This window comes from Hipposideros armiger, unplaced genomic scaffold, assembly GCF_001890085.2.
Source record: "Hipposideros armiger isolate ML-2016 unplaced genomic scaffold, ASM189008v1 scaffold_1486, whole genome shotgun sequence".
NCBI classification, from domain to species: domain Eukaryota; kingdom Metazoa; phylum Chordata; class Mammalia; order Chiroptera; family Hipposideridae; genus Hipposideros; species Hipposideros armiger.
In genome coordinates this window covers 1-19454 of record NW_017732836.1, presented here as the reverse complement: position 1 = coordinate 19454, position 19454 = coordinate 1, and the positions used below count along the sequence as shown (strand labels likewise).

Below are 19454 nucleotides of genomic sequence, written 5' to 3'. Positions count from 1 at the left end.
TCTCACCACAGAAGCAGTGTTTCCCTCACGTGACCGGTTATTTTGCTCACCCAGCATCTCCTGGGGCTATTGCACAAGAGCCGCTGTGGCAAAACCACCTGCGCTCCAACATCTAGGGCTGTTGCCAGGGAGGCCCGGATGGTGGCTGTCCTGGCTGGCCAGCTCCATCTCTATGACAGCCTCTGTTCAGAGAGTCCCTAAGTTCCGGAGGCCATGGCGCCAGGGCTGGAAAGGCTCCGTGGCCCACCAGCCTCTCATTCCTGCTCATAAGGCCCAGGGGACATCAGTCAGCCCCCACCCGCTGCAGAGCCAAGACTGGCGGGGTGGGCCCCTCCTTTGCAAAGCAACAGCCCCCAGTGTGGCCTCAGGCAGGGCTAGGGAGAGGATGCAGGGTATTTCTGGGTGTATGAATGAGAACAAACCACACGGCCCTGAACCCAGTTTGCACACACCAGGAGAGACACAAATCTGAGCCCATGGCTGCACTATAGGCCCATTCCCACAGACATGGAGTCTAGAACTGCTTCTGCCATTTCTTAGCTGTGTGACCGTGGGCAAGCCATGAGACCTCTGGAGGCCTCAGTGTCCTCATCTGCAAAATGGCAGCACTGGAACCACAGTCCTGTATCTCAAATCACTGGGGCCAGATTGTTTCGGAGTTTCTGGGTTTTTTGGTTTTGGGAAAGGTGTTGATATTATACATTATATAACATCCGAGCTACTCTCCTTAGTCAAACCCTGTTCATATTTCTGTGGTGAAATCATGAATATTCAAATAAAGTGGGATACATGAAATCCGTAAGCTTATACCAGTTCAAGTCAAGTTTTACCATCCACTGAATTCTGGAAAAGTCTTTCAGTTTTCAGATCATTTTACATTTTCACCATTTAGATAAGAGTTATTAAAGCTTTAATGTCATACACCTCGGAGGGTGGGACAGTGATGTGGACACAATCACTGCAGATGCCCACAATGTGTTTGTGGGTGCTCTGCCACGCTGGGTGTGTGTGGCTTGCTCATAGCTCCTCACAATAGCTGTGTGTCACAGGAGCTGATCTAACACCCATTTCACAGATGGGGAGTCGAGGCCAAAGGCAGCTGAGGAACTGGCTCACAGTGACATGCTCCACGTGGTCGGCTTGACTTCAGAGCCCTGGCATCACCACTCACCTGTTTTCACTGGTAGGAAGTGGGGAGGTGAGACTCAGCCTCTGACTTTGATTCAGCCATTTTACTTCATTGTGTATTTATTAGAAAAGAAAGCAAAAAAGAAAGTGCAGATGGGGGGGGAATGGCAGCGGTGAGGAGGACTCCCTGAATTCTCTCCTGGAGAACACAGCGATTTGAACAGCTGGAGCGCAGCAAACAGGCCTCTGCGAAGCACGCTGAGCAGCGAAGGGACCCTGACGCTGAGTACTTAAAGAAGAAAGTGCAAGTGCAAGCCATTTCTCAGCAAGCACCGGGCTTCCCGGAAGAGCTGCTATGACCACTGGCTTTTTTATAGCTGCGACAGTTAACCTGAAACCGTTTTTGCAATCCTACCTCAGGATAAGCCAGCAATAGAACTGTCACCCGCACCCCACGCCTTAACAAAACCAGCTGGAGGCTCTGTACTTTCCCAGTTTTCCTCCTGCAGCCCAGACACTCACAGTCCCCTACCAAACCGGAGGTCCCCAGAGAGGTGAGGAAAGAAGACGTGTGGCGCGACACAGCTTCAGCACTTCGTGGAGAACAGGTGGGACAACAGGCAGAGCAGGGTGGGGGTGGGGGGTTGCTTCAGGACCCCCAAAAGGACAATGTGACCAAAGGGTGGATACAGAAAAGGAGCTCTTGTCAGGGCCACCAGGGTTCAAATCCCCATCCTGCTAGTTACTAACTTTGAAATCTTGAAAAGGTCTGAAGCTTACATTCTTTAAATCAGGACAGGAATCTCTCTCTCACTGTCCCGTTTGTAGTTTAAATGAAAACGTGATTAAGAGTGATTATGACCAACCAAGTTGCATCTTCCCCTCCATTGCCTGGGGACCCTAGATCCCTATATGGAGAAGGCCTGACCCCCAGAATGCAGGAGGCTTCTCTGGCCACAGGTATTTCCCTAGAAGTTCTCTGCTGCAGCGCTTTAGGGGAGGTCGTCTTTGTAGACGGAAGATGCTGAGTGAGTTGTCTCGAAGCTGCAAATCCAACTCCCAGTGTTTGCTGGATTGGAGGCTTATTGGGGGGTAGTTGGGGGAAGGAGGGGTGAGGTGGTGATAAAAATCAAGAGTGGGGCAAGTAAGGAAAGGGAACCGGCCGTGAGTGAACTTCCTTGAAATCCCAGAGCTGGTAAGTGTCAGAGGGGCCTTTGTATCCACTTGCCTCCACGGCCTCCACACTACTTCTGAGGTCAGTTTTCTCCAGCAGGTAAAACATCTCCTCTCAGCCAGACTCCCTGTCATTCTGAATATAGAAAAGAGCAGAGACACCTCTTTGAACGTTACAACATCAGAGACATCTCAAATCTGCCAAGGTGAGCTCCTCCACCCCAGCCGTTTGCACTGGAGGGTGAAGCAGAGTCCAGGATGGCTTTGTCAGAGAAAGAGGGAAAGCGGAAGGACCCAGAACCTGTAAAGACAGAAGGATACACAGAGGCATGGCGATCACACACAAGCATTTGACCTGGGTTCCAAAATGTCTTTGCTAGCTCTCCTGTATGTAACCAGCTGCCCTTTCTCTGTCTCTTGCTGTCTTTTCTTCTTCCTGGCTTACTAGTTGGAGCGCACCAGGGCTGGATCTTGGACCACCCTTGGCCTGTCTAATTATTGTGTTAGGATTTGCATGGAATTTCGTGGCTTTAACTACTTTTTACTCTGACAGCTCCCAAATTTAATCTCCCACTCAGAACAAGACTCATCTATTCGCTGCCTGTTTATTCAACATCACTTGGATAGCTCAAACTTAACCTGCCCAAATTGAACCCTATTACCCACCCAGGAAACCTTGCACCCTTCCCATCTCAGTAGATGGAACCTTCATGGTAACGGTCCTTCAGACCGCAACCTTGACTCAGCCTGAAGTCATCCTCAACTCAGCTCTCTCCCATCTCACAGGCACTGGAAAATCCTGTGGATTCCTTAAATGCAACCATTCCTCACATTTCTACCCACCTGGCTCAAGCAGCTGTCACCTCTTGCTTTGACTACTGCAATCACTTCCTAATTGGTCTGCCTGTTTCCTCTCTTGCAAACCTGGTGCCTGTTTTCCAGCCTGAGTGATCATTTAAACATACAGGTTAGATCAGGACCAATGCCAGCCCCTATGGTGCCTTAAGACTTATTTGATAAAGCCCACCCACAAGGGGATAGAGCTCTGTGGACACATAGCTCTACAAATGGATGGCAACTTTATGCAACCAATCAACCAATCAATCAATCAATCAATCAATCAATCAATCATCAAAGTGCCCCTTTCTCCAGACAGACACAGCAGCTCCTTCCATCCCCAGCCTCCAGGTCTCACCACTTGGCAAATGGATTCTGGGATGGGTTTCAGACCCCACCTGCGTGCTCAGACAGGGCCTTTGGCAGTTCTCCTAATAGTGTTCTTATGTCCTTGGGCATATAATTTGTACAAAGGGGCCTTATACATTGTTGCTTTGTCCCCTGATGATGATGTTTTCTTCATTACAATCAAGTTGTTCATCATAGCCAGCGGCTGGGAACAACTCAAACATATCAATTGATAAAAGAATAGATAAACAAATGGTAGAGTATTTATATAATGAAATGCTTCATAACAATCATTTAAAAAATCTGCCGGTGCCCACAACACCATGATTGAATTTCACAGACATTCTATTGAGTGAAAGCAGTCAAAAGAATGACTGTTTATATGAAGTTCAGGAATAGGCAAACTAGGGGCAGCCTAGCTCAGTTGGTTAGAGTGCAGTTGTCATAACACCAAGGTTGCCGGTTCGATCCCCACATGGGCCACTGAGGTGCACCCTCCACAGCTAGATTGAAGACAACTACCTGATTTGGAGCTGATGGGCCCTGGAAAAACAAACTATTCCCCAACTAAAAAAAATAATAATAATTTAAAAAAAAGAATAGACAAACTGTTCAAAAGAGTGGTTACTTCTGGGGCGGGGTGAGTATTTATTGGGGGTGGTCATAGGAAAGCTGTTCTCTACCATGATCTGGGGGACAATTACTCAGATATATACATAATACCAACATTTATTGAGCTGAGGACTTCAATTTCTGTACTTATATAAGCTATACCTCAATATAAAATGTAGTTTGCAAATAGCACACTGTAAGTGTCTCATTATTAATTTGATTGCACATAATCTAAAATTTCCCCACATTTGAATTTCAGAAGGTTTTGTGGCATCTGCAGTGATTTTGTTTTCCATGTTTTCTACCAGAAAATCATTTGACTCCTGGGGACACCTCTGATTCTCCCATGGACAAAATGAGTACAGGTGTGGTGCGACAGAGGCTTCTGCACATTCAGGCATGGTAAGAATGCAACGGCTGGGCTTGGTCTGCAAAGGTAACCCAGAGGGATTTGTCCCTGGAGAAAGATTTTTTTCTGCTGAAATGCTCCAGACATCCTCATGACGTGGAACAAATGTGCTCCAATATTAGTCATAACACGGGCCCTGCCTTCCCATTGGTCACCACTACACATGGGAAGGTATATCCTCCCAGGTAAAAATAGTCTGCCGGGTAAACTAAATATTTTGGAGAGCAAGTCAATATCTAGTCATGTACATGACATTGGGCAATGGGACTCTAACGGCACCAGTTGTCCCACTCGGTGGCCCCACCTCTGTGAGCCCCTAGAGATAGGAGCTCAGTGTGTTGGCTCACCTGTCACCAAGCCCAGTTAAGTGTTAGTCAGCCAACGTGGCATCACCAGCCCCCAGACAATGTGGACCATCCGCAAATGTCCGCGAGTGAATGAGGTGAACCGTGTATATTGAGCCTCATAGATGCAGGTTGCAATTTGACACTGTGTCAGTAGGTATCACTGCCTAATACAGGACGATGTGCTGCGGCCGAAGTGTCCATATTCCAGGCATTTGGTTTAATTCAAAAACACAAGAGCCAAGCTTCCATTGGCTAACAATCATGTGAAAGACGACGCTGTAGAGTTAACGCAAAGTGGTGTTGTCCATGTTTGCGGCTACGTATCTATTTGTTGTTTCTCTCTGTCCCTGCCAACCTGACGGCACACAGGGATCAGGGTGGGCTGGATGGTGGCATCTGTAAAGTTTAGGGTTTCTCAGCAGGGTCATCCTCTTCCCCTTCACCCTGCAGCCCCTAGCAGCCTTCTGCTTTGTAAATTCATTTACAACTGGTGATTACTGATAATTGGGCTTAAGTGCATTAATTCATTAACAGTAAATGGTGTTCTTGGTAGTATACCTGATTTTTAACCTTTTTCATTGAGGATGTGTGTGTGCGCACTTGTGTGTGTGTATGAATATATCTATATCTATATGTATGTGTGTGTGTGTGTCTGTGTGTGTATATATATATATACATATATATATATATATATATATATATATATATATATATATATGTATATATATATATAGAGAGAGAGAGAGAGAGAGAGAGACAGAGAGAGAGAGAGAGACAGAGAGAGAGAGAATCTACTCAAAGGTATGTAACCTCTGTTGGGAATTCCTGCCACAGCGAAATAGCTGAAAATCCTGATGCTCTTGGAACTCTGCACCCCATTCAAAGCTCCATCTTTACCTCATGCGTTTGGGCAAGTCCGTCCCCTTTTGTCTCTGAGCTTCTGTTCCCTCCACTGAGAAGTAAAGGAGGCAGCTCCGATCCTGTCCAGGGTCCCTTCCCACTCTGATCGTCTCCGTGAGCCAGGGAACCCGTGTCATCACGAGGCCTCCTGATCCGGCTCTGAAGGAAATGGGCCAGTGGCACTTGGATGAGGAAAGTGCCTGAAGGAACAGGCTTTGCTCTTCCTCTGATACTGTGTCCCATGAAGGACACACTCGTTGGGCTGGCCAAGATCACGTAATGCTTCCTACTTTGAGAAATTGGGGGAGGAGGGTGTGGGCCCCCATATCCCTTACTTCTTCCACAAACCAATGCCATCTGTTTGAGGGGTCAAATAAAGCTGGCCAAGTGCCAAGGAGAACATTCAGAACATTCCTGATCATTTATCTCAGCCTCTCAGTGTGCGACTCCTGATAGAAGCAAAGACGCACCATAGCAGCCAAACTCAAGGTCATCGAAGTGCAGGATGCGTTATACAGTACGGCGCCTCCTCCCCCTGACTCCCCTCTACATACACAGAGCTCCCAACCTCCCACCCAACACCTGCGTTCCCCTTTCTCCTGCTTTGCCTGAACTTCTCCCTCCATTAGTCCCACTAGATCTTAGCATTTCCCCACTGTGTCCTCTCGGTGACACTTTCAGTCTCTCTGAACAAGGCTGAAATTGTCCCTCAGGACTGGCCACTTTCTCCATCTCTTTGGCCAAGGCTGCATTTCTCCCATTTCTCCTCCAGATGTACTTCTTATGTGTTTCTCCTCTTCATGGAGCCAGATCTCCCAACAACGCTCAGGGACTTTTCAAGGTCAGGTCAGAGGCGATGGAGGTGTTAGGGAGATGCTAGCAGGGTTCAAAGCTGGGAGGAGCGAGATCATCTGTAAACCAGATGGGCCTAAGAATTAGGCTTTCCTATCTGGACGATGGAAGCAAAAATCCTCATTTCGCTCATCCCCAGGGACGAGGATGACATTCTTCTGTGTGATGATGTGGAGCAAGACGATACGGATCTGTCACCTGAAGAAAGAATGTTTTTGCAAACGTTTCCCATCATTAAAAGGAAGCTGGAAGAGGCCATCAGAAAGGCCCATGCCCTTGCAGACGAAATCGAGAAGACCCAGGAAACATTCACCAAGACCAAGGTGGTGACCAGCTCCGTCGCTGTCGCCTCAAGTGTGATGTCCACCCTGGGTTTACTCCTCGCTCCACTGACAGCAAGAGGAAGCCTGATACTTTCTGCTGCTGGTATAGGATTGGAGACAGTATCCAATGCTGCCAGCATAGTGACCAACATCACGGAAAAAGATCACAATAAAAGATTCCAAGCTCAGGTCAGCGGCCAAGTGTCCACCCGTGACCAAGAGGTCAGCCAGGCTGTAGACCCGGCATCCTATGATCAGCATGCCAATAAATTAGAAAAGAACTTCAAGGATATCATGAAGAACATAGATGCCTTGATGATAGCCAACGCCCACCCACGCCTCGCCAACGCTGCCAAGTGTCGCCTGATCTCTGAGCCAGTCTCGTCCCGCAGGGACAAACAGGTGCAAAAGGCCTTTCAGGGTACAACGTTGGCGATGACGACAGGTACTCACTTGATGAGTACTGTGATGGCTGGCCGCAGGCTCGGCATGGAGTTGCGCTCTCTCATGGATGACTGCGAACAACTGAAAGAGGGAGCAAAGTCAGAGTTGGCAGAAAAGCTGAGAGCCAATGCCTTGGAGCAGGAACAAAAGCTGACAGAGCTCACCTGGCTTTATGAGACCCTGAAGAAGAAGGTGAGGCTGTGCTCTCTCCCTTGGGTGGGGCTGGAAGGAGGGGGGAGATTTAACTGGGGTTGGTGGGCATCGAGGTTTACGGGAGGGTGTTAAGGAAGCCAGCGCATGTGTGACGTTTGCATGGATGTTCCTGAGGACATGCGGTGTCCGGTGGCCCTGGACGTCCAAATGGTATCAAGTACTCTTGGAGATAATGGTGCTGCCCTGGACAGGCCTGGCCACGCCTTCTGTTTCTCCCTTGATGATCCTAGAGGTCCCTGTGCTGGGAAGACGGCCTTTCCATTGTACAGAAGAGACACTGAGCCACAGGGAGCGTTAGGGATTGAATTGTGCCCCTAACATTCATATGTTGACACTCTAAGCCCCAATGTGACTATTTGGAGATGGGGTTTGGGAGGTAATTGGGTTTAATGAGGTCGTAGGGTGTAGCCATAATCATATGGGCCGGTGTCCTCAGAAGAGAGAGGAAACACGACAGTGATCTGTCTCTGCCTGCACCGGCACGGAGGAAAAGCCATGTGAGAACACAGTGGGAGGGCGGAAATCTGCAGGAGAGAGGCCTGTCCAGGAACTGAACTGCCGTCACCTTCATCTGGACGCGTAGCCTCCGGAACTATGAGAAAATACGTTCCTGTTGTTTAAGCCCCCAGCCTGTGGTATTCTGTTACGGTGGCCTGAGCTAAGCCAGGGAACTTATGTAACTTGCCAAGTTCTCGCAGCTGTGTGGAGGGGTCAGGATGAAGAAGCCAGGGGACTGATTCGGAGCCTAGGTCTGCATCTGCCCCCATGGTGCATGGGAACCCTCTGTAGCTTTCCTGTGATTGGTGTTTTTGTTTCTTTACCAAAACTCTTGCAGCAAGAAAGGCTCAGGAGCTCCTTTTCCTTGGGAGCCATGAGGAGCTCTGCCCAAGCCCTCAGCCAGGCCTGGAGAAGCAGTATGCTGTGCTGCAGGTGAGGACAAAGAAGACAAGCTAAGCCCTGGGGCCTCTGAGTGGAATACGGGGGTCAGGGTGGGGGAGGGCAGGGTGGCAGAGGAAACGCCTGAAGACTCACTGGAGGGCCAGCTGGGTCCTGAGGGCACTGTCAGCGAGTGAGTACTGGGAAGGTCAGTGTGTCCCCTCTCCTCCGTTCTGCTCTGTTTCTTTATCGCCACTCATTCCTTCACGGTGGTGCTAACTCAGTCACTTCATTTCTTCAGTCCCCATTCAGCTCTCCTGCATAGTCCATATGAAACATGTATTGTTTCATGCTGGGCCCTGTATCCAAATCGAGTGCTGATGATTAGACAGTAGGGTCCCTGAAGTGAAGGGTGTTAACCTGAAAATAAAAAGGCCTTTTGAAGTGAGAGGCAAACAAGCATTTATTTGAGATCAATAAGGACACCTATTCTAGAACCATTATTTCAGGCAGAAGCCCAAATAATGTTCCAATTAGGAGTCAAAGGGAAGGGGTATATACGTGCTGGGGGGGGGACAATTACTCGTGTATCTCTAGAAGGAAGGCATTTCTATTGGTGCAGATAACATAACATAGAGGTGTTAATTCTCAATAATGTTTTTAATTTGGTGTCAGCCCAGCAGTCATAATAACTGTCTTGTTGTCTTTGTAAACAGTTTTGTGGGGGAAACAAGTTTGCTTAGGTCAAGTTTAAAGGTCATTTTGTTCTGTTTTAACATTCCAGAGGTTCGAGGCATAAACATGCCTCTGGAATGGCAGTTCCTGGTCCATTTGAAAATGGCTCCATTTATATTATTGTTTATGAGGGTATGTTGTATGTTCTATATCAACTCACCTTCCGTTGCTTCTCTGCTGTCTTCCTCTCCCACCTGGTCAGCAATGGCTGGATAAAATCCTTGTTCATTTGCATAGAAAAAGAATGTCATTGAAACCTTCTCAAGCAGATTCCATTATGAAGGAGAGAGGCCCTGTTGTCCCTACAACCCAAGTTCTTGGAACTCCCTCCTCAGGACATCAGAACATGTAGGAAAATTCCAGTCCTCACACTTCAGCTATCTTAAAATCAAGCTTTTGCTGTTGTTGTTGTCTGTTTGTTTTCATGTCTTAGCTGCTATTTCGAAAGTAGTGTATTGCATTAAATGCATTTTTTTTTTAAATTCAGGAAAGTAAAAAATAGAGGAAAGAAACAATGCACCAGCCATGGTGACAACTTTGGGTAATTTGGTGTAGAATTTTCTTCCTGTGCTTTTCCTGCTTTGGGTGTTAAAGTGCTGGCTTTAAGTAGTTGTCATTAGACTGCCTGCTGGGGACCCTGCCTCAAAGTTGTATTATAAAATAGGTTTTTTTCTGCAACCCAGTGAGTTTCCTTCTCATCCTCAATGCCCTCATTTGCCTTGTGAATGGAAAAGGGGCCACAGTTAAATCTGACAAGCTCAGGAGACTGAAAATAACCACAGAGGATGGCATGAACATAAAAATCCCTAACAAAGGTGGGCCATGGCGGGAAGTCTCATACTTGGCCTGTAGCTTCATTGACAAATGTCAATCTTTACCTTAAGCCTGTCTGTCATCTATTTACATCTAAGATAACATACCCTTACACTCTCAGAGTAATCTCTTTTTCCGAACCCCCCAGGGGGCCCAACCCAGGACACCAGAGCAGAAAACTACAAAATCCCCCATCGTTATTGTGTTCCCCAAATACTATCTCTATGTGCTGTAAAATGCTATTAACTATCCTGTACCCACCAATGGAAAAGATGTGTGTGTCTCTCCATTTTACTTTTGATCCAATCCCAGAGATATCCCCGCTTTGCTTTCTCCCACCCCCTTAATCTACAAGCAATGAATTTCATGTAACCTTCCTCCTTTGATTCTAATGGATAAAATAAGAAGCAAAACAGCCAATTTCTAGAACACTTTCCAATCCGTTGAGATTTTGCTTCCTGGCAATTGTCATCAGTTTGGCTCAAATAAACTCATAAGTTTTCTCTTAGACTGGATATTTTTCGTCAACATTACTTGCCGTAGTCGGCAGGATTCCAAAGAAGCCCACCCAGGAGCACCCTGCAGACGTGGAATCGGTGCTATGTACCAGCAGGGGCCCATTGTGCCCCACCGGCTCCCTGCTTCTCATCGGGTGAACTTGGGTGAGTTTTTCTTGGAATTCTGGACCTCCCTGTTTTAAGGTAAGAGGCCATGACTTTATTTGAGCTGTTTTTAAAGCCTCGAGGTGGCTGATTTTAAATCCTCAGATTAAGGACAAGCTTTAAGGTAATTCTTGGTGACAGGATTGAGATAACCCAGGTTAAGGACAAGAGTTAAGGTAACTCTTGGAGAGAAGAGAAAAATGGTTGGCTGGTTTCAATTTTGGCTTCTCAATTGGAATTGTTTACTGCGAGTCTGAACAAAGCTTTTCGCTGGATAGATGAGAGTCTGAACTTGTTCAGTTCCAAAGATAAGGGGCATTTACTCCCTGAGTTTCGGATATTCTGAGGTGACTAAGAATCTTTGTGGAGGTGTTTGAGGGAATCCCTCAAAACGTGCAGTGGTCCCATAGGGATTTCCAACCAAGATGCACACATAAAGGCTGGATATTTAGCGCTCCGTGTCCTCACGGTTGTACTAGACAGCCAGGGAGAGAAACCGAGACACGTAAGAGGGTTGAAGCGACTCGGGAGGTGACAACCCATTGGAGTTCAACCCATAAGCAGCACACGTCAACCCACTACACAGTATCACTAGAGATTTGTTCAGACTCTGCAGGCCTCCAAAACTAAAAATTAACATGGGAAATCGTACCTCCAAGGCAGACAAGCTCCCAGACTCCAGACCCATTTTACTCCTGCAGATGTACAGTTGCTAGGAGCCTTACAAGTACTTACAGACATGGAAAGGTATGTAGAAGTGATATCAACTTAATATGGCCAAAATGGAGCTCCTTTACCATCTAAATTTTTGTGTGCACAGTTAGAAAAACCTGGCTTAAAGAGTCAAACTAAATGGAATGGGAGGCTTACCTCAATCGGCAAATAGAAGCCTCTGAAATGGTACAGAGAAATGTTTTTCCCTCAGGAAGTTAGTAAGAAAATGTTTTGAGAGTGTCTCTGTACTAAAGGTTCTGAAGCTGGTAAATGCCAACACGCCACTTTTCCCTCTTTGTCCCAATATGTGCTTTACTTGTCCGGGCTTTCTCTCCTTTTCCCCTGTCTCTCGCCCCTGCACCTCTGTTGCAGCTCCCTCTGGCGAGGAGCTGGTCTTGGGTGGAGGGGAATCCGCGGTGGTATGCTGGCAGAACTAAGAAATCTAAAGATTCCCCCAACCCTCCCTAGGGCCCTGATGAGTTCACAAAGGAATTTGAATTGTTAGAAGGAACTTAGGATCCTCGCTTTTCTATTTCATCTGAATTAACACGCCTACTGGTTTCTGAGAGCAAAGCCACAGAATTACTAAATAAGTTTTGCTAGGGAAACTCATGTAGAGAAATGTGCGTTTATTGTAAAAAGTCAGGTCACTTTAAGAATTGTAGAAAACTGAAATGGGATTTAGAAAAAGAAAAGAAATAAAAACAAGCCTAGAGCTGCTCCAAGGACCATGAGGGCATTCCCCTTCTTACTAAAACTGGGGCTCCTTTATCTCTTAACACTGACTTAGTGGCCCTCCTCCTTGGAGTAAAGCTTCTGTACAATTGGTAGGGACATCTAATCAACTGATACCTCTATAAATCAGAACCTGTTCCTTTACAACTAGGAAATGTTAAGGGGGCAACACCTAGTTTTACTACTCAAATCTGCCCCAACTCACCTGATACTGTGAGACTTTCTAACCAATGATACTCACATATCCTCCCAGAAGGGTGAAATGTATTTAGGACTAACTGAATCAGATGGGGAAAATGATTTTAAAAGAAAGTACCTGAGAGAAAAGTAGTTTTAAGACTGAAGATTTGTTACAGGATGTTCCAATACAACTTGAGGCTTTTTCCAGTACAGATATTGATTGACAAGATTAAGCCGGCCACTCCTATTTAAATAACTGTTGAGAATACTTTGCCTCTACCTTATATTTGCCTTGAGTGTATATCTGAGACACTAGCTAAACTTAGTTCATTACAAGATGACCTTTAAAAGGGAGGGCTTATAACTGCTTTTCCACCTGGGAAAATCAGAGTTTACTTGGATAGTAACCCCCCAGGTGTATACCAGAGACTCCCACCTATTGCTCTCAGATACTAAAAGCTGATGTCAATCATGTTAAACTTCCTAGAAATTCTACTCTAATCCAATATATGGATGATTTGCTCTTATGCTCCAGGATATATCAGATTCCTAAGAGGACACAACCCACCTATTCCAATAGCCAGTCATAAAAGACCTAGGGGCTCAAAGGGCAAGCTTTGATTCTGTTTACACCAAACAAATACATTGGTTATCTAATATCTAAAAATAGGCTACTAATTAACCCTGAAAGACTTGGAGAAATGATATCTTTTCCTCTTCCAAGAACAAAAAACAAACAGCTTAGAGGATTCCTGGGTTTGATTGGATGCTGTCTCTATTAGGTTCAAAATTTTCATTAAAGCTCAGCCTCTCTATATCTTATTAAGATCAGCTCAGTCTGATCCATTCAATGGGACCCTGAAGGGAAACAAGGTAAAGAAGCTCAGACAATTAAGCTCAGTAGTTAAAGGGCTCTCTCTTCGCATAATAGTCATTTCTGCTACAGTCATGTGATGCAATCAAAAGAGACAGTTATAAAAGAACAGCAACAAAGAGACACAGTTACATATGCTCCTTTATTTATGTTGCTTATACTGTAGACTCCTTACTAAACTCTCATCATGCTCAACACTTCTGTCTGTCGACTGGCTTCTTATAACGTACTCTTGCTTTCTGCGCCTATGTGTCAATAGAACAGTCTAACGCAGCAACTTCATTACCCTCTTTACAGGGTGAAGACATCCACAGCTGTGTTTTGCTTACTGACCACCTTCCTGTTCCTAGGGATGATTTACAGAAAACCTTATTGGTAATGCTGACTCTTATCTGAAGGATGAACAGGGGTATTAGCAAGCTGGATATATAGTAACTTCCATGGTAAACATAAATTTAAGCTTCCTGTTTACCTAAATAAGAGCTGCCCAACAAGCTAAATTTACTGATCTGCAGGAGCTTGTAAATGAGCCAAAGGCCAAGTGGCCGGTGTTGACGCTGGCAGTTGCTGTACCTTTGGTGTGGCTTGCAACTTTGGAATGTTGTGGAAGCAGCGAGGCTTCTTAGCTTTCTCAGGGCAGCCCATAAGAATGGAAAACAGGTGGCAGAATTTAAATTACATGTCATCCAGCAACCGAAACAATTGACAATTATAAAAATTTCAGGACACTCTAAGGCGGCAAAAGAAAATAATTTAGCTGATGCTACAGCTAGATCGGCAATAATAAACAGCCAAGTTATCCAGACTTGAGAATATTTCTTCTCCCTATTAAATCAGTAAAAGACTCTCTTTTACAGTTCCACAACACAGCTACAGAAGAAAAAAAAAAAAGACAACCAAAAGGGGAAGCTTTGACCAAAACACATATAGCTTAGCATGTATATGAGCTAATACATTAGTGTCTTGGAAATACGATTTCATAGAGCAAAGAATTTTATTAAAAACCTCCTACTGTTGGTTAAGAGCTCGCTCAAGAGTTTGAGTTCTGAGCAATAGCAGTTCAATGCCCAGCCTGAGCTGAGCTGCCGCTGAGCTGCCAACAGGTGGCAGGATGGCTCAAATAAAGAAAAAAACCAAAACCTTCTATGGTAGCTCATAAAGTATATAACAGATGTTCTATTGTGTAAAATATAACGGTGGAAAATCGCTCCCTAGGTCCCAAGGACATTTCTCATTTCCTTTACGTCCATTTGAGGTGTGGTAATTGGATTTTCTCCAAATGCCACCATCTCAAGGATACACATATACATTAGTCATGGTTTGTATGATGCATTCCCTTGCAGGAGAACAACAGCCTTAATGGAGGGTAAGTTATTATTCATCATCATCACCATCATCCCCAATTGGGGAATTCCCTGTGAGTTTCATAGTAACTGAAAAACTCAGTTTCACTGGGCCAATAATATAATCTATTTGTACTATTTGGTTTATTTTACAGCATTTTCATTGTGCTTATCACCTCACTCTTCTGGATTGCTGGAATGTAAAATGGTACAATTAAAAGTCAACTAAGTTGGGCCGGCCGAGTGGCTCAGTTGGTTAAGAGCTCGCTCAAGAGTTTGAGCTCTGAGCAACAGCAGTTCGAGTCCAGCCCGAGCTGAGCAGCCGCTGAGCTGCCAATAGGTAGCAGGATGGCTCAGCTAAAGAAAAAGAAAAAAAAAAAAAAGTCAACTAAGTAAATTTTCAGAAGCTTTTAATCTCCTTTGGCCAAAAGCTCTCCTTATAGTGCTTTTCAACCTGAGATATACGCCCTTGGTAAACATAGACTTCCTCCTCATTAGTCATTGTTCACTCTATATGAAGAGATATCTAAACCCATCTTACTAAAAGGGGACAGTCTACATTATTATCAAGGATTTATCAATTATCCTAAAGAAATAAATGAGTAACTGATTCACTTCATTGGGTTCCCGGGAGACAAAGACTTCAAAGACCAAGACTCACAACCAGGAACTTTTTTCCATTGGACAAGGCATCAATTAAAGATACTCCAACCTTGTCGGAAAGGGACCATCTGTGGATATCAAACCTGCTCAAGGATGAGAAGCCACCAACATCAGGATTAGACAGCTATCCCAAGACATCGAGAAGGCCTGTATACCTACAGAATTGATACTGAACTTAAAATAACAATTTTTTCCTTGGCCTGTTGCTTCCTTGACAAAGGTCAGTCTTTACCTTAAGCCTGTCTGTTGTCTTTTTGCATCTAAGATAACATCCCCTTATAATATCAGAGTAATCTCTTTTTCCAAACCCCCCAGGGGCACAACCCACCACACCAGAGCAGGGAACCTCAAAATCCCTGATTGTTATCGTGTTACCCAAATGTTATCTCTATGTGCTGTAAAAAATGCTATAAATTATGGTGTACCCACCAATGTAAAAGACGTGTGTGTCTCTCCATTTTACTTTTGATCCAATCCCAGAGATGTCCCACTTTGCTTTCTCCCACTCCCTTAATCTACAACTGATGGATTTCATGTAACCTTCCTCCTTTGATTCTAATTTATAAAGTAAGTGGCAAGACGGCCATTTCTGAATCCTTTCAGACTTTGCTTTCTGGCAATTGTTTCAAATAAACTCTTATAAGCTTTCCGTTTAGGCTGGATGTTCTTTGTCGACAGCAGGTGGGGAGAAGGGCAGGTGGACGGGAATGGGGGAGGGTGGTCACACCTGTCAGTGATGATTAGGAAGGCATCCTCGAAAAGGGGGTGTTGGCATAGGGACTTGAAAGATGGTCAGAGAGAGTTAGGGAAGTAGGAATGTATAAGGAATATTCAGGAAAACCTGAGACCTGTTTGGCCAGGTCAGGAGTTTTGTGAGGCGACCGGTCGTGGATGAGGCTAGAATGTGGGCTGGGAACAGATAGGAAAACACTGTGAACTAAAGAATTTGGAGCCCAGAGGACTGTCTGTGGTTTGGGCTTTGGGCTTTGGGCTTTGGGCTGGCTGGAGGGGAGGGATTCCCAGCCTTCTGTGAGTCAGCAGGGTGAAAGTTCACCACAGTGGCCCAGCCCTGAGAAGCCAAAGGCAGCTGTGCCTCTCTGAGGAATCTTTGGCCTTCCTGTTTTGGATTGAGGGGGCTCAGAGTTGGAGCCAGTGCCCTGGCCTGTCCCAGGACCCCTGCTTTGGGCGCCTGGGACAGCACCTCCGGATTTCTGGCCATGGCAGCAGGAGAAGGTGGGGCAGTTTGACCCAACTCCCCCGTTAACCTCTCTTGGCCTGGAGTGCTCTCCCCTCCACCTTGCCAGCCCTTCCTTCATGGGGGCTTCTTCACCAGGAAGACCAGGTGATAGACTCCTTTAACTTCGCCTAGGAGACGATATTCACAATGGCGATCGCTAACTGAATAATGGTTGTACATTTTAAAAATCATGGATAATTCAGCAGGTCCTATCCAAGGCCGGATCTGCACCCCCCTCTCCTCCCATACACCCAGGCACCGTCTTGGAGAGAAGAAAGTGTGGTGGTGGTTAGGGGCAGGGGGGGATCCTGAAATACTGAGGACTTACCAGGGAAAACTGTGATCCTGTGAATGAATGCTCATCTTAGTTGCTGTCCCCCCACACACACACACACATAACAGGGAGGGGTGCTTATAAATAAGAGGCAACGTAGTACAGAAGCTTCTGAAGCCAGACTGCTGGGTTTGAATTCTGGCTTCATTGCTTGCTAGCTGTGTGACCTTGGGCAGGTTACTTAACCTCTCTGCGCCTTGGTTTCCTCATCTGCCAAATGGCAATTGTAACAGTACCTGCCTCGTAGGGTGCTGTGAAATTTAAACTAGGTGAAAATACCTAAAACTATGGATGGCACAGAGTAAGCACTCAATCCACGTGTGGGCTACTGGTGTCAGTTATGGCTAATAAAGAAACCACATTGTAAATAAGAAAACACCTTTTTTCAAACATCTAAGTCGGAATGCTTAGAATTTTAACTCTGTTACACAATTGGTGAGTACGGTTCCTCTCCCTGATGGACTGTGAGGCCCATGAAAGCAGGTCCCGTAAGTCTTGTTATTTCCATTGCCTGGTACAAGGCCAAGTTCAACCTGATGATAAGAGCTGTACCTCCCCACCCAGCACCACACCACAAGCACCCACTGCTGGCACTCCATTTTACTTTGAGCTGGCCTGTTTTTTCTTTTTTTCTTTTTTTTTAAATAGTGGTAAAACACACATAATATAAAATTTATCATCTCAACCAAGTGTACATACAGTTGAGTGGCAGTAAGTATATTCGCATTGCTGGTGAGCTGCCTTGTTGAGCTCCTGAGCCATGAGGCTAATAGGTTAGCAAGAGGATCACGTTGTTGACCAGAATGGCTGGCCGTATTCATGGAAGGGAAGTAGCCAGTACGCACTGGCGCAGGGACGGGCACCCATGCCTGCTTCTCCACCACGGCCGGGGGAAAGGCCGCTGGAACTCCCACCCCCTCATTCAGGAAGCCAGGAAGGCCAGGGTCTTCCCTGTGGGAAAAGGGCTCCAATCTGCTGAGCGGGCTGAAGGCAAGGGGATACGGGAATGGGTAATAGAGGAGGGAAGTCGTGAATACCCACCAGGACATTGAGCTAATACTTTCTTTTTTTTTAAACTTTATTGGGGAACAATATGTTTTTTCCAGGACCCATCAGCTCCAAGTCAAGTTGCTGTCCTTCAGTCTTAGTTGTGGAAGACGCAGCTCAGCTCCAAGTCCAGTTCCCATTTTCAATCTAGTTGCAGGGGGCACAGCCCACCATCCCATGAGAGTGTCAAACCAGCAACTTTGTTGTTAGGAGCACACTCTAACCAACTGAGCCATCCGGCTGCCCACGGGCCGCTCAGCAGCAGTTCAGCTCAAGTCATTGTCATCAATCTACTTGCGAAGGGTGCAGCTCACTGGCCCGTGTGGGAATCGAACCGGCAACCCTGTTGCTCAGAGCAAGTGCTCTAACCAACTGAACCACCCAGTCACCTGAGCAAATTTTTGTAAAGCCCTTGGAAGAGTGCCTAGCACATGGCAAGCACTCAGTAAATTATAGCTATAATGACTACTACTAGTAGTATCATTAATATTTTCTGGAAACTGATAATAATAACATTAATACCAGTTTCAGTAAAAGATTATAACCAAAAGATCATAACTTTTTGCTTACTGTGTCCTGGGATAATTCTTCAGAATTTTCCTTCCTCCTTTTCATTTCCTTTACTGTCCATTAGTGGTGGTTAAATTGACTTCTTAGGCCACCCGACCGTGCTGACTCACTCATCTCCAACTTCCAGCCTCCAGAACTGTGAGAAATAAGTGTCTATTGTTTATTAGCCATGCAGTCTGGTATTTTGTTATAGCATGTTGACGTAAGAACATCCAAACCTGCAGAAAATTTTTATAAAACATTCATTTGAGTCAAACAGAGGGTACTCCTGGAAGCAAGATCTGAACACCTAAGAAAAATGAAAAATATTCTCAATGTTCTGAGAAGAACAGTTGGCAGGGTTTTTTTTTTAAAATGTAACTGAGATTAAGGCGGGAATTTAAGGAAGATGACATGAAGGTGAGAGAAATGAAGGCTGGGATGGGAATACAGGATAGTTAAGCTTATGTGCTCTCTTGAGGGTGGTTTGGCTTGAGGGATCTGACAAGAGGCATATCAAAGGTGTGTTAATATAGAGACACAAAAACAACGGACAGAGCTGGCTGAAGGCAAACTAAACCTTTTACTAAAGAAGTTACAGGCCTGGGGCGTGCCTACCCACCATGACCATTTATAATCAGATCACCCTGTGAAATTTGAACCCCCTTTTCGTCCACAAGCAGCCTGAATGAACTAAGACCACTCCAACGAACAGCTTGCAAAACAAAAAAGAAGGGACGTGTGACTGGGTCGTCTGATGGAAGCAGCCTGGCGAGCTGTCCCCTGAGCTCCTGTCAGCCTTGCTCCCTGTTCTTTCCCAGGCCTGGTCGTTCAGCTGTAATGTCGGGGCTGGTGCTGTGCCCGGGGCCTTCCAAAAATTCTTCAGTTTAAAGGAGCCTGAATCAATCCCAACCTCTTGTGTTCAAAGAACTTAGAATTACAACTCCAGGCACCCCACAGGTTCCTGATAATCAACCTGTTGACAGCACCACCGATTGTGGTCAGGCCCCAGGACAGGGGAGGAGTGAAAAGGAGGCTCTGACATTTGGCCATCAGAGGGGTTGACCTGATCGGTACTCCATCTAGGTTACAAAAGTGCAAGTGTT

The 19454-nt window shown here is 45.8% G+C and overlaps 1 protein-coding gene across 1 annotated transcript; it reads left to right on the top strand.

The window, feature by feature from the left end:
• Positions 1–1584: 1584 nt before the first annotated feature.
• On the top strand, positions 1585–14718 carry LOC109377643 (apolipoprotein L6-like; the record flags this gene model as incomplete). Its single annotated transcript, XM_019634062.1, has 6 exons — positions 1585–1736; positions 2402–2507; positions 4407–4500; positions 6746–7565; positions 8422–8516; positions 14674–14718. Coding segments are annotated over exons 3-6 (1016 nt in total), but the record flags the coding sequence as incomplete, so codon positions are not given.
• Between the last annotated feature and the right edge of the window lie 4736 nt (positions 14719–19454).